Below are 16,222 nucleotides of genomic sequence, written 5' to 3'. Positions count from 1 at the left end.
CTCTCCCCCATTTCCACTCAATATTAAACTTTTTTTCCCCTGGCAGACTCTAGAACTGCCCTGTCCAATATGATATTCACTAGCCACATGTGGCTATTTAATTAACATTTAAATTAATTCATTTCTTCAGATTCACTAGCCACATTTCAAGGGCTCAATAGACACATGTGGCTAGTACCTACCATAGTGAACAGAATAAAACATTTCTACTACCACAGAAAGTTCTACTACTTCTAGAAGATTCAAATTTTTATTTTTTTTAAATATTTATTTTTGAGAGAGCATGGGGGGAGGGGCAGAGGGAGGGAGACAGAGGACCCAAGCAGGCAGCACAGAGCCTGATATGGGGCTCAACCCCACAAACCGTGACGTTATGACCTGAGCCAAAAGTCAGACACTTAACCAGCTGAGCCACCCAGGTGCCCCTCAAATTTTAATTTTTTAAGCATGAAATTTTATGCGAAAAAGTATAATATTTGTGGAATGAAACTGCATATTGTCTCATAATTTTTAAACACAAGTCAATTTAATTTTTAGTTGTGGGAAGCAGACAATTAAGCAAAATGAAGAGTGGAACATCTTTTTGAAAACTTCTGGAAGGAAAAAAATAATAGATAGATACTTCTGGAAGGATTCACATTGTAAGCTTCCTTGGGCCGGAATTATGGGGCCATTCTAAAAATCACCTCTCCTCAACAAAATGCCTGATGTGTGATTGGTGTCTGACTCTTGACAATGATTTCCTTTGGGAATTAGAACTTCTCTGATGCATGTATACATATACAAAACTGTGTATATTTAGTACATGCTTAATTTTTTTTTTTTGTAAATAGTGAAAGCTTTAAATTTGGGAAATGTTTAGAATGCACTTTCTGAAAGCCGTAACTTGCCCTCTCACCTCCATACACCTAAATCAGAACGCTGTTTCATACCTCCACTCTCCTACTCCAACATTCGATGGTCTAATTATTTATCCATCCATATCTCATGAACCCTCCATGTGTAGGACATAGAAACACATACATTCAAATAAATAATTCATTTCTCTGTTTCCCATAGTAAATGCAAATACACAGAAAACTTGCTTCTTCGATAGGTTTCTCAGCCAGCCAAATGATAATACCCAAAGACATGTTGACATTACCAATTATATTGACTGGAAAACTGGTTATTAGATAATCCTTTGATTTTAGGCAAATCTCATAACCCTTGCTCAGAAAAAAAAAAATAAAGAAGCAACTGAACTGGACTAGATTTCTAAATTAGTACTAATTTTATGTTCTAGTAATCTAGTTTGCTGTGGTATGTATGCAAATTTTTAAAAATTTGAAACGTGACTTATAAGTATTAATATATTTTATATATTAAAAAAATTTTTTTAATGTGTATTTTTAAGACAGAGCATGAGCAGGGGAGGGGCAGAGAGGGAGACACAGAATCCGAAGCAGGTTCCGAGCTGTCATCACAGAGCCTGACATGGGGCTCAAACTTATGAACCATGAGATCATGACCTAGGCTGAAGTCGGATGCTTAACTGAGTCACACAGGCATTCCAATAAATTTTATATCTAAAATTATAGCAATATTATACACTGTCCAAAACTATTCTACTCCCTTTGAATGATTCAGTTGGGTGGGAGGGTGGGGTGTTAGGAATTTCTAAAATCTATTTTTTGTATTTTTCACAATGTCTTTAGGTATAAGATTCCTAGATCTATTTCATTCTTTTGTCATAGAGCATAATCACACTTAAATGGACTTTGTTCTTGGTCTTTTATCTCCAGGAGTCTCCAGTTTTAAAATTACATTGTCCTTATCTTTTCATGCTTACTTCTCTCATGTATGGATCTACTAAATTACTTAACATTACCTTATTTTAAGCTTTATCACACACATCACTAATCTTATATTCCAAATCCAACACTTATGTACTTTATCTTCTCTTAGTTGAACAAATACCCAAGACTGTTATCAATGTTGCACTGAACCTAGCTAATGATGTTGTTTTTAAAGACTCCTGAAGCTTGTGAATCTTATTTGCCTAAATCATCAAAACTAATGGAAATGTCTCTGATAATTGTGAATAGATGCAATAAAAGTTTTAAAAATCACACAGGATATAGATTGCTCTCCTTATACTAAATTAAAACTTTATTGAATAAGGAACACTCTCCAGAACACATGATCTGATGGACAAGGTCTACATTACATGCAACGAAGCTGAACGTAACAGTAGTTTAACATGGAATGTCAAACCAATTAGTATTTTTCATTGTACAAAACTGTTTATGTAGCTGACACGCAAGAAGAAAAGTATGATGCTCTGCATTTTCATGAATCATCTCTGATGAGTTTTAAGAAGACATTTGAAGAAACTGGTAGATTTCTTTAGGGTAGATTTCAAATAAATTAGTTACATGTGTACTACTGAAACCTCTTGTCAACCTCTCTTGCATTCCAAATAAAGTCTTAGTGCAAACATCAAAGTTGCTGGTCACTCCAAAAGACTGTCAAACTCATAACAGAATACAAGTTCTGAACTAATGTGTATTAAGTAGGACAAAACCAAGGATACCAGTTACTGCGAAATTCATTTAGGCACACTTAAAAGCCCACTCTAAGCATTTCTTCTAAGTGTCTCACATTACTTACTAAAGCCTGTTTACAGTACTAAAATTCTATCATTCAAGCATTCATGATTACACTTCAGAAAAAGAAAATCATTCATTTCAGCAATAGCATTACTGCTATATTCTAAAAAAAGAGAAAAAGGAAACAAATCATAATTAACAATACCAGTATCCATAATAGGATACATGGGGGGGAAAAAAAACCACTTAGGGGGAAAAAAAGTGTGCTTTACTTGCACAGCAGGAATTATAGAATGTAAACACCATATTGGCCCACACCACAAAATCCATGAGAAAGGCTCAAATTTGAACACTGTGTATGCATTATTTTCAAATCTGTATTTGTGAGTTTATACTGCATCTGCTTGTACCAATATATGACGAATAAAACACACTCTTCCACACACTTACACATATAAGTGATTGTTAAATATTGAGCATGGCTTGCTTCCCTGACTCTAATTCAAAAAATGTTAAGTGACATCCCAACTGTTTTCAAAATGTTTACAGAAACCACTAAATGAATGTGAATAGTAGCTGAGGAATGATGAAACAGTGATGGCAGTTACATGTCACAACTAGATGTAAAAGAAATAACGTCCATATGACTGGCCGAGATTTGAAAATGCGATGGAAAGTCTCTTTCTGTGGGCCTTGTCTGGACTTTTAACTGATACCAAGAATAACAAATATAGTATCTCAAGTCCACTGACACCTGGAGGGTCAGGCCTAGAAAGCTTACCTTCAAAGTGCAAATTTTAACAATGGAATGTTTTAGCAGGGACATAAGGACAATCCTCCAACTTTTTCTTGATAAAAAGAAACAAGATGTCCAGGAAGCATTTTTTTTTTTTTCCTGGTCAAAGTTATTTCAGTTTCATGGTAGAATAAAAAAAGTACTTATCCAAAAATATCACCCACTCTTTCACATACACAGAACTATTCTTAGGGGTGTGTGGGGGGAGAAAAAGCCCTTAGCTATGTATCACCTAATGCAACTTATATTTAGAACTACAGTTCTTTGAATCAACTACATTAAATACCAACATGTACCTCCCTTATCCCCTCCCTCTCCACCCACCTATCCCAAATACACCCAATGAACCTAGGTATTCTAATGTCTTTGTGTTTTCTAAGCCTCATGAGGAAGGCTGTTGAGTACCACCTGCAATGGAACAAAATGAACACCTAAGGTGCACTTTCGACAGCACCTTTTCTCTTCTCCACAAGTGAGCAGAATCTCGATGCTCTCAAGCCTGGATCTAGATCTCCAGGTCATCAGGCCGAGGTCGGCTGCTGGCACGGCTGCTGGCTCTGCTGGAAGGTCGCTGGTCCACAATGGCTAGTGGTTGCAGTTCGTGCCCAGTAGCTAGTTTTTTGGAATTCTGGTTGTCATCAGGGAAATCAAAAGGCTGTGCATGGGAGTTGGAGATGGTGCTTCCTGCCTGCCCCATTCGATTTTGTTCTGCACTGTAATTAGCCCAGTTTTGCTCACTTGCTTGTTTGTTGTAATTGCGGCAGGAAGAATTGTTTCTGTCTCCGGTGACCAGCTTGTACCCAGGAGGAGACATGGGTGAGAGTGGAGCAGTTGGTGAGGAGCAGCCATTGAAGTAGGCATATTTCGGAGATCCACATTCTTTTGAGGGGCTCAGTGGGCCAGTGGTAGCATGGTAAGGATCGCTCTTCCCCTTCACACGATCCTTAACACCCTTGAAGAAGACATAGAAGAGTTCGATGATGTTCAAGGCAAGAGACACCAAGGACACTACCAGCATGAAGATGATGAAGATGGTTTTCTCTGTGGGACGAGAGAGGAAGCAGTCTACTTGATGAGGGCAGGGATCTCTTTTGCAGGTGTAAACGGCACTCAGGCTGAATCCATAGATGTACCACTGGATCAGCAAGAAGGCCACCTCAAAGACAGACTTGAAGAGGATGCTGATGATGTAGGTTCGCAGCAGGCCCCCTCGCATTTTCACCTTGCCGTGCTCTTCAATACCATACTTGAATTTCTTGATTTCAATCTGCTTCAAGTGCATCTCCACATTGACGCCATCCGTTTGGGCAACTTTGAGTTCTTCCTCTTTCTTGTTCAGTTTCTCTTCCTTGCGCATCACGTAGAACACGTGAGCCAGGTACAACAGTGTGGGGACAGACACAAATATGATCTGGAGGACCCAGAAGCGTACGTGAGAGATTGGGAAGGATTTGTCATAGCAGACATTTTCACAACCAGGTTGCTGAGTGTTACAACGAAAGGCAGACTGCTCATCACCCCAGGCCGACTCAACCGCCGTCCCCAGTAGCAGGATTCGGAAAATGAACAGGACAGACAGCCACACTTTCCCTCCAGCGGTGGAATAGGCTTGAACCTTGTCAAGGAGTTTGCCTAAGGCACTCCAGTCACCCATGTTGCCAGAGCACCACCTGAAAAGAAGCAGAAAGACAACTAAATGATCATAGACTGCAAATTATTAGTTAAAATATGTAACTGTTTTCAGTCAATAGTCAACATATTATTAAAGTTCTCATATCTTTCTAGCACACCCCTCCCGCCCCTGCCCCGCCAAAAAAGTGCAAACTCTTCCTGTCCCATTTTCCACCTGCAAAGATGTCTCACAATTTTCTTGAAGTAAGGTAAGTCTTAGAAGCAACAGAGCCGATGTGCCTGGTAAATTGCAATCTTAACTGGCAAAGATGTTACTTGCTCAACCACTGCCCTACCATGTGACTTGAGAAACTGTCTATGCTAAGTGCCTCTGCTTATTTTATCCATCTGGTAAGTGACAATAGTTCTCACCAGATAGGCTTGTGTCTGGATGCATGCCTTAGCAAAATGCTGATGGATGGTATTCGAAAAGTATGGGTATTTAAGAACTGAAGTAAGAACACCCATGAACACATTTATACAGAAGCTATTTCCAAACCTTAATGCTATTATACAGCATTTTATTCCTAACTACTCTGAAATGTTTCACCTTGCTATTTCAAGTGTAATTTGTGTATATTCTATATTACGGTCATTTATACTTCTGTTTCTTCTTAAGCAGTGATTTATGTGGTCCAAAAGTCTGTCTTCTTCCCAGAGAAAAGTATAGTGTACTAAAATGCACCATTTTGACACACTGTCATTATATGCAGGGCACTTCTTTCAAAAAAGCAAAGAGTAAATAAATGCACATTACATTTCAAGTAAAAGTTCAATTTGTCTCACTCCTATTAGACCACTTTAAAGTGTTATCTCTAGCAAAAATGATTGGTTTTCATCTTTTGATTGCTGTACACTTTCAAGTTCACTTACCAGGCTTTGGGCCCTCAGCCGATATACTAGATTTAACTTCCTATCAATAGCTAGATATCTTAAGCCTAGCACTTCCCCATTGCTGGGGATGAGAAATAGATCCAACTCTGTAGAGATCTCAACATGGATCCCAAAAGTTATTTATATAATTCGATTGATACCTCTAACTGTCAATAGCTCCTTCATTTAATTGATGAAAGTTGAGCTCTTAGGGGTATAGGAAATATTTAACTATTACTAGAGCCACAAGAAGACTTATGATCCCAAGGCCAAGGATTTCTAGGGCACCACACTGGTTTTAAAATTAGAATAAAGCTGGATTAAGGCTAGAAACGTTCTCATGCTTTCATACAGTCTTAGCAAGGGCTGAAAGCTGGGAAGAAATGAGTAACATTACACGTGGCAGGCATAGAGAATACAGTCTAATTTTCACCAGAGTAGTAATTGGAGAGTTACAAAAGTAAGAAGTGCTCAAAGATTATTTAATAATCAAAAACAAGCTAAGCAAAGTCTTTCCAGGAGCTTCATAATAAATTTTAAACAGTGTAACTAAAAGTAGGATTATATAGGCTTCTTAGAAATAGAAGTATGTTCATTATCTGAATATAAAAGCTTCTCATCTGGAATTGAACTATGAGCCACTTTCTCCTTGTAGGAAGTTAATGAAATCCAAGGGAGTCGTCTTCCCCACCATGCAACATTACAGTGCCATTTAATGCCTATCCCTCCAAGGGAAGTGAAGAAATGAAATGGAAATCTGGCTTGGGATTTCCCAGATGGAACAGAGAAGAGATGGCAGATCCGTAAAATGAAACTATGTGCCAGCTATCTAAATCAGCAGTCGATGGGTATCTTTGATGGCAACCCAAAGAATGCTGAAGGAAGACGGGGAAGTGGGTAGGCAGATCACAGAAGTAATGCTTTTCCAAGGGTCATTAAAAAGGGGGCTTCCCTTCCACTTTTGGGAAGGGCCATTTTAGATTCTGAAGTGACACGTTAGACAGTGAAGCTGATGTATGGAAAGAGCAGTCAAAAAAGAACAAAGGGAAAACAAAAAACAAAAAAATAAAGGCTTATAAGGTTTCAAAAAGAGTTAGAGTCCAGGGGAGGCTCAAAGTGATAGGAGTAATTTAGCTTTGATGGACAGTTTAATGGTGAGAGAACATAGGAAAAAACCTACAATTTAGCAGAAAATAGTACACTGGGAATGAAGAAGTACAGTCCATGAGGGTCAAACAAACAAAACAGAATTTTTGGAGCTATATCAGTAGATAGTTTCTATGTGATGATGTGTAAATTGGCCTTAATTCTGTTTGCAGAGAATTACAATATTTTGCCAGTGTCATCTGCTTTTGCTCAATACTCCAATTGCTGGGGAAAAAGGGGACCACAAAAACAATCAACTATAAAATGATAAACTGTCTGCAAACATCTCATCATACTCACCCAATGATGGAGCTCAAGACAAACTTAACATGTTTAGATATTACCAGGCACACTGAAAAGTTGTCATTTTGGTCAGTGCTTCATCATTATTCAAAGTAAAATATGATTATGTAGATGCTTGTGGAAATTAAGTACTATACTAAGTTCCAGTACATATTATGGAAAATAAAACTCAACTTTCATGTAATTCTGAGATTCCCAAAAACAACCCCATAGTGCAACAGTATGTGAATTGGGTCACTGGGCAGTTCACTAGGTAATAGTTCTTTATTAATACACCAGCAACTTAATTGCAAAGTTGTCTTTTCTTTAAGTACCCACGCAGTTGTCATTTGCATTAATGAGTTTACTCTTTCATCTGAATAAGATGAATTATCCAATTGGACACCCAGTATCCTGTATCCTGTCATTACCACTCTCACAGAGACCATCAGGTAATGTTTAATGTGATGGCTTATAATGCTTGTGATTTTCAAGGAGAGGTAACAAAAATAGTTACTTTTTCTGGTAGTTGTTCACTTTGAGTCAAAAGTTCTATCAACTAGTTGACCCTCTACCCCATTAGTATTTTCATTTTTCCAAATCTTAGTTAAAAAATTAACATTTTTTAAATAAAGAATGGGCATAATTATGTTTACTGAATCCCTGGCATTGAATGTATACCTCATTCATATTTACCATCATAAGACAGGTATATTCCTTATGTGATATAGGAGAAAAACACAGGAGCTGAGTGTACTTCATGTATATTCATGCCTTCACCTCTAGGTTCCCAAGCTGGGACTTTATATGTAGAATAAGGTCTAGGTTAAGGAGTTAATGCAAAAATTTTCATTAGAAGCAAATGCTTGACAGCAGCTGGATCATCCTTGTCTTCTGTGTACCATGTCAGGTCAGGTCACATTTTTTCCTGTTGCTCTTTATGGCCCTCTAGACTAGAGGCCAAAAGCCACGGGCATCCAAGCATGACCTCTCCAAGGACCCCCTGGACCCTCTGCAGTGGTTCCTGAACCACAATCATTTGGTAACATTTGTTGAAAATATACATTCCTGGCACTCACCAGCCTGACTTAATCTGATTGGGGGTGAGGGGCAGGAGGGGAGTGCAGGGAAATTAGTTTTTGGTTTTGGTTTTTGGTTGGGTTTTTTCGGTGTTTATTTTCTTTTTTAAAACAAATGCACCAGGTGATTCTGAAGTTTCAGGCCAGGAGGCAAACAATGGTTCCTTGACATTTTTGGTGCTTATTCAAAATATTTAGGATTGGAGAAATGTTAGAAGAGCAGAAAGGAAAAGAAAATCTAAAAAGGCCAAAGGGGTGGTCCAGGATGAGGAGCAGAGGCTCTCTGGGCATCTGGGAACTGAGCTCCCCCTTCACTGAACCACCCTGCGTCACTCTACTTCCATCAGATGCTCCCCAAGAGCATAAAGATCCAAACACTTGATTCAAAATGAAAAGAAAGCTTCAACTTTAAATTACTTTTGAGTGTCCCTTTTGCCAGGCCCTTAAAAACAAATCACCACGCCAAAGCTGTAGTCAAGTCACTCCATGTCATTAATGCCCTAGTAATTGTTAGGAAAATTAGAAAATATTTTCATTTTGATTTTAGAGAATTTCACAAGTGACAGCTGTAATGAGTTTAGAGTAGGGACTTAAGTAAAGTTAAATAGGATTAAGAACTAAAGTGAGACTTGATATCGATCACCTTTCAGTGATTCAAAGTAAGCACTTAAAGGAAAAATAAAATCACACGGGCTAAAAATGTGTAAGAAAATGACTATCGAAGTGCCTGATAAAAATCATTTCATAGATTTATCTGGGGGAAAGGGTAATGCAGTGCGTGTGTTTAACATACTAAGACCAAAAAATTTTAAGCCGCTCAAGCTAAAATGTAGACGCTCCTGAGGTTTTGAACTTTTGTAAGAACCCCTGTCCCTTGCAGTAAACGTCCTTGACTGAGCTCAGTGGCGACTATTCCTCTACAGTCACAACAGCCAGATGTTCTTTGGTAATATTCATATCCACACATAATTAACATAACTCACATTCATACTGTCAGCAAATACTATAGGCTTTATCTTCCCCCAAAACCCAGACTGATGGAGTCTCCCCACCACTTAGCCTGATCTCAGCCATCATCACCTCCTCAGGTTTCAGGTCACTAGCCTAGTCACCCTGCTTGCCAAACTATTCTCCTCCAACAGCCAGCCAGTCTTGAAAGAAAAACTAACAAGTTGATCTGCCTTGATCAGCTCTGCTCTGTCTACGCGGTTCACTTTGTCACATCTGTAGGTCTCAGTTCTGGTCTCACTTCATCAGCCAGCCCTCCAGTCCTGTCACTTCCTATTTCCCTTTGTCCTGTTTTTGTTTCTTTAATGGTCTTTAGCTCTACTTGACAGGTTTTATATGTATTTACCTGTCTGTTGTTTGTCTCTCTCCAGGACAAGGACTTATTACCATCTGCTTTCCTCAATCAGAATGCAAGCTCCACAAGGGTCTGTCCACTGTGGTCTCCACAGTACCCAAAAAGGCACCAGGTTCCATTCACCAGTCTTGTTGTTTACTACCTCTTTGGGATTCTCTTACATATATCCCAAACTTCTGAAGTTTCAAACTAATTTTTTCTTTACATTAGTTTCATAGTATTTAAAAAAAAAAAAAAAAAGTACTGTCAGCATCTCATATGCAGACATTAAATTTTCAAGTGATAATTGCTAAAACAGAAAACTGTCTGTTGAAACAATATGCTTCAAATGACTCCTGAGCAAGCAGTAAGGACTGATGTAAGTAAAAATGTTCCTTAACAAAGAGCTTCTTGAATTTATTACACAGCACAGTAATTTGGGATTCTTGCAGAACTGCGTCAGGTATCAGAGATGTTTATTCAGTCTATTATGTTGTTACAGGTTAAGATATTAAACAACAAACTTGTGTTGTCATCCCCCTTCTGCTGTATTCTCACTCTGTACACTACGTGGTAAGAATAAATAACACCACAGTGCCGAGAATAAATAACACCATAGTGTCTTGCCCGTTTAAACTTGTTTTTACTTCAAGAATGACAAATCTTGAGGTAGGGCTGGGGCTCTGAAGGGGAAGAGCAGCAGCTGATATTAACCCTGGTTCACATAACACCTCTAAGTAGCCTGAGTCTATGCAGGCATTGAATGATTTGAATCCAGTACCATGGTAAATATTCCCAGTTCATTAAATAATACACAACCTTTGCTTCCTCCTATCTGCAGGATTGGCCTAACTCTGTAGTGTGTCAAACCTATTCCATTTAAATACCTGTTCTATTTAAATTTTTTTTTTTTTTAATTTTTCAACGTTTATTTATTTTTGGGACAGAGAGAGACAGAGCATGAACGGGGGAGGGGCAGAGAGAAAGGGAGACACAGAATCGGAAACAGGCTCCAGGCTCTGAGCCATCAGCCCAGAGCCCGACGCGGGGCTCGAACTCACGGACCGCGAGATCGTGACCTGGCTGAAGTCGGACGCTTAACCGACTGCGCCACCCAGGCGCCCCAATACCTGTTCTATTTAAAAAGAAGCATACCATTATATTTCCTCAGCTTTCATGTGAGCATGGAACTGTGTAGTTTTGGGGGGACAGGGGCTACAAGACTTTCTTTCCTTGGTTCCCTCTTCACCACATAGTCAACCTACATCAGCCTCCATAGAAAAATGAGATGAGACAGGGGTTGAGGGACTCCAAAGATAGTATGATACCTATCACATAGAGACACCCCCTCCCTCCCCCCCAGTTCAATGGCTACCACTCAACTTCCCCACTAACAGGAGTGCCTCATGGTCACTTTAGGGATGCCAGAAGAAAAACCTTAACTAAGTCAGAAGCTGCAAGCTGAAAGCCATGTTCTTCTGTGAGGTGACAGACAAAACAAAACACAACTTCTATAAGTTCTTGGTGTTCTCCTCCACTTACCTCCAAATTGACTATTTTTATTGAATAGCCTGGTTATTTTGTCATCACATAAATACACCATTAGGGTACTCACAAGTGTATTGATTAAGAACAGTCTGTTTTCTTCAGTAAGCACTGAATAACTCTTGCACTTGAAAGCTCATAGTAAGAGCTAATAAAGTTTAGCTAGTATTCTTTAAAAGATCTTTAGATATAGATATAGCTCATTTATTTTATCTTGGAGTATTTTTTTAGCAAAATAGCAGCTAGGAAATGATTAACATTTTCCTAATGGTAATCAATTAGTTTTTAAGATGCTCTTGTAATGATTACAATATTGCTATTTTAGCAATTCCCTACAGATCTAGAAGGAAGAATTTACCCTTTATCAGCTGTTAAGGAAAAAAAGAAAAAAATCATGAAGAACATCTCCTGTCTTTGTTTCTATTTGAAGGCATCTTCCTCAAATAATTAAAAGAGCCATATTCTATACAATGTATCTAGCTCACAGAAGTTGCTTTAAAAAAACAAAACAAAAAACCCCCATTCCATTTCTATATTACTCTGAATTTTAAACATTCCATAAAATCTGTATTTTCTAGAAATTACTTAGAAAGCTAGGGAAATTCGAATATGGACATTATGGAAAATTTTAAGGCTAAAGCTATTGATATACATATCTCACCATGGTTTGTGTTTTCATTTTGGCAAAAAATAATATGTACATACATAAATGGTGAATTTAGACAGGCAAAGTGAAAAATTTAGGTAGTTATCACAAGGATCCAAAAAACAAAACAAAACAAAACAAAACAAAAAAAACCCCACACAACCACCACCACAGAATTCACACAATTAACCTCCCATGAAGGAATAACTCTGGGGATTTTTTTTAAACTGCACTTACCTATATTGAATATTGACCTTAATCATAAACACTAGATAACTACTTTTCCCTTCAGAGCTGAACTGGTATCTGTGGATAAGCTCCAACAATCTATTCAAACAACCTAGAATCTTGGAGGGAAGTCAGAACAGGAAAGGTGGAGTAGAAGGTATTAATCACTGGTGACTTTCCTATCATTCTCTTCCCTCGGGTATCATATATAAAAGGCTCTGAGACTTCATACCAAGCTACACCTCTGGATATTATAAAAGAAAGGAAGGAATGCACTGTATCATGAGTTTCCATCCTTCTCTATGCAGGAATTGGAAACATCTAAGTAAGAAAACAACTTTCAGTATCTGAAAACGCACCCTTTAAAGATGCTTGCTTTGGAACCTTGTTTTCCGGAGTCAGCAATGAAGGAATCACACGGGAAAGGCTGAGAAATCCAGTGGATGGGGCAGCTGTGGTGATAAATTCTAAAAGGCATTAGAAAAATGTGGAACCTGTTTAAAATGTGAAGAAAGTAGGAGCACAGCAGTACCACTGCATTTTCCACGCAAAGGACAGGTGACAGCTATACCCCTGACTTTGGGAAGTACAAAGCATCACATGCATTGCCAGGACAGAATGTACTCCTGTTACTGGTATAATTTCCAGTCAATTCGGCCTACCTAGAAAAATTACACTTCCGAGTTATTTTCTAACCAGTTTATTTCATTATGTGAGATGGAATTAATGAGACTTCTGCATTAATACTGGCTTTTATTTTCAACAATCTTCGTACAGAAAGTAAAAATCAGGCTTCCTTAAGAAATATCTATTCTTCAAATTGCAACGGGGCACTTGGTGATCAAGTGTGCCCAATTTTCGGGGGGGGGGGGAGATTAAGCATGTTTTTACTACTAACTTTGGTTCGTGAAGCAAAAGAAATTAAACTCATTTCCAAATAAAACCAAATCTATTTTACCAACAATTTATAGGTCTCCTCTTCCCACCCCCACTTAGCACTTGTAAAGAGAGATACAGACTTGCCCCAGGGTGAGGGTGAATGTGAGGCTGGTCAAGGGGAGATTATGATAAACTTTATCAGAAACGCTCAGTAAACATTTGGATGCCTAAGTGGATTTATGGGCAATCCGCTGCTCGGAACTCAAGGTTTGAGTTTCCGAATCCTGTACTGATTCGCCTCTGGACACGTCATTAGCTCTTTCCTCATTTCATTATGCTCCCCCCGCACCCCCCCTTCCCATTCTTGGGAAGTTTCGAGAACTTGCAAGAGTTACAAGTGCAATATGAGCACGGTAATTCCCGAGGTACTCAGATTGCTTTACCAACGTTTACACAGTAGGACTCAGAAAAAAAGGGGAGGGGGGAGAGGGAAGGGAAATTGGATTGACACGTTTAATTGAATTAATCGTTTGCTCTTCTTTTACCATTTGGCACGCAGTCCATCTGCCCCCGCTCTACTCCCCCTCCCCTTCCTTTTCAGTGGCGGAACGAGGACCTGCGCTCGGTTTGGCTGGTGAGGATTTCAGGGAAATGTCTTAGCAAACCTCTCCAAACCCCGGAGCTTGGGCAGCGCAGGAGCCCGGAGCGAGCCCGACAGATGCTAAGATGGCAGAGGCGCCCCGCGCCACCCCCCCGCCCCTGGCCTCCGCAGAAGCTTTCATTTTTATTTGCTTTTCAGCATTCGCCGGTGCAAATACTTCAAACTGTAGGGTCGCACTAAGAATTTAAACTAATTACTTTGGCCTGTGAAGTGTGAACAAAATCCTTAGCAAGCACCAAAATGCATGGTTGCATTTCTGGATAACAGAATGTGTTACCAATAGAGCATTTAAGGAACTGAACCCTTTAAAATAACAAATCAACATAATCACTGCCTACTGGCAGCACCCAAGCTGCTCCAACCCAAAGTCGCTCCAGAGCTCTGAAGTCTGTTACAGGTTCGGACGGACGTAAGAGGGGCATGAGTCGGGGGGCGGGGGGGGAGGGGGGAGAGGGCGGCTAGCTCCCTTAAGGCGGTGTTTAAGAAATTTTATTTTATTTCATATTCTTTCTAGGAGTTTCAGTGTTAGGAGACGGTTTTGAAAATGCACCCTGGCATTCACTTTTTTCTAAAAGTTTCTTCCCTTCAAATGCTTTGTGAGTAACCACCCATTCAAGGGATTTCATCTGCTGATTGCCAACGTGGTCGAGTAAAAAAGGTGCTTCTCCTAGGGTCCCAAATCTTTCCAAAGTGGTTGCTAACATAAAGTAACTATTTGTTTTAAAAACCTCAGTATTACAACTCTGATTTTTATATCTTTTTGTTTACTGAGGAAAATTCTAGGAAGGGACCACGTGGAAGTCAAGTAACCGCAAGGTCTTAACAAAGCACTTTGTTAAGAAGTTTGCTTTGCAGGGCTATAGAACATCAATCAAGATTTACATATGAAAAAGCACATAGTGTAGAATTCTATAGCAAGCACGCTAAGCAAATTTGCACTTTGATTTTTGTGATGTTGTCAGTCAAATCCCCAACCCAGGCCAACCCCCCCCCCACCCCAAGTTACAAAGCACCTAGACTATTATCGACTCCAGAAAAAAGAAAAATTATACTCTAAAATGAAGAACCAAATATCCAGTAAACTAGTGCTTCATTCCAATTGGAAAAGTTTGAATCTTATTTTACCTGTTGCATTGTTAGGAACTTTTCAACAGTCAAGAAAATAAATACTGAACGCTCAATTTTAAATTTAAAACTACAGACACATTTTCAAGTTCACCATTCCATTTACAGTACCATATCAAAGCTCCATTTAATAAATTTTCAAACTTTAGAAAACTTTTACTTAGAAAAAGAAACGAACAGGTAAAGTATTTTTTTAACTTACTCTTTCTCTTAAAAGAAGTAGGCACGCCAAGTGATTGAACTCCTTGGAGGATGAAGTAAAATGAAAAAGCAAGTTCAGGCACTCAGACCTGTCTATTTAAAGTTTAAAAGTCTGCTGCTGCTTGGTACTTTCTTCACTCCTTCCCCCTAATGAAAGAAAAGTGCTGATACCTCGTAAAAGCTTTTTTCTAATTGGAGCACAGAGCTTTTAAAAGTTTCAAGCCACTGACTCAACGAGGAGGAGGGGCTGAAGAAGGGGAGGGGCAGAGGAAAGGCGGGGAGGAGAGTGGAGGGGAGGCCGGTGAACGTGGAAGGGTTGGGGAGAAAAGACACTGAGGAATAGCCAGGTTGAGATCAACTTGTAGTTTAAATTTGCTGACGAGAAAAATGGAAGAGCATTAGAGGCGTGAATGTCACTACTTGTAGTTACTCTTTATAGATAGCAATTACTGGTTTTAGTTAGTGCTTGTTTCACCAAAAGTCCAGGGATAATAAAAAGTTCTCTATTTTATAATATTACAGTCTTTTCTAAAATTATATATATTGCATGTTTTGTGTTGCAGTAAATAAAAATGGTGGAACAGAGTATAGCCAGTGCAGACTTGTTTCATATTGGCCAAGGTGTGTGAAGTTAAAGGTGGGTGTGAGTTATTTGATGATCTAATTCCTTTCCTCTTAAGTGGGGACAATTAACAAAGGAAATGGTGGGATGGGAGACAGACATTGCAAAAATGAATATACATGGTGGTATGCTCATCCCAAATCTACCTTCCAACCCCCCTCCCCCAACTGCTTTGAATTTTTTACTCTTTCCTTCAGTGTAGCAAAAACTATATTTATAACTGTATTATATGTAAAATATTTTAATTTTGAAATTGTGGTATCTGACCTGTATCAGGTCTTTGAGGAACTGAAAATTTATAGTATCTCAGTCCCATTCATGGCAACACATTAAAAATCAATATCTTCTGTAGTGAGATGTCAGGATTTTTTTTAATGAAGTATTCATATGATAAGTTGGCATTAAGTGGGTCCCCAAATTATTGACCCTCCTGGTGACCATCTCCCTCTCCTAAACGCACTGTAGAGTTTTCTGCCCAATGACAGTAAAGCTGTGCATATAATTTTTGTGTATGTGCATAGAATTTTTATGTGAT

The 16,222-nt window shown here is 38.9% G+C and overlaps 1 protein-coding gene across 1 annotated transcript; it reads right to left on the bottom strand.

Moving 5' to 3' along the window:
* Positions 1 to 2,124: 2,124 nt before the first annotated feature.
* On the bottom strand, positions 2,125 to 15,257 carry GJA1 (gap junction protein alpha 1). Its single transcript, XM_086707709.1, has 2 exons — positions 15,067 to 15,257; positions 2,125 to 5,057 (listed from the first exon to the last, which is right to left on the bottom strand). The coding sequence occupies exon 2, from the start codon at positions 5,039 to 5,041 to the stop codon at positions 3,893 to 3,895; it is 1,149 nt and encodes a 382-aa protein (XP_086563835.1). The 5' UTR covers positions 5,042 to 5,057; positions 15,067 to 15,257; the 3' UTR covers positions 2,125 to 3,892.
* Positions 15,258 to 16,222: the final 965 nt, after the last annotated feature.

The sequence above is a fragment of the Puma concolor genome, chromosome B2 (assembly GCF_028749965.1).
Source record: "Puma concolor isolate L17-30 chromosome B2, mPumCon1.1.hap2, whole genome shotgun sequence".
Taxonomy (NCBI): Eukaryota; Metazoa; Chordata; class Mammalia; order Carnivora; family Felidae; genus Puma; species Puma concolor.
Note: the sequence above shows the minus strand (reverse complement) of the source record. Positions and strands in the feature narration are given on the sequence as shown.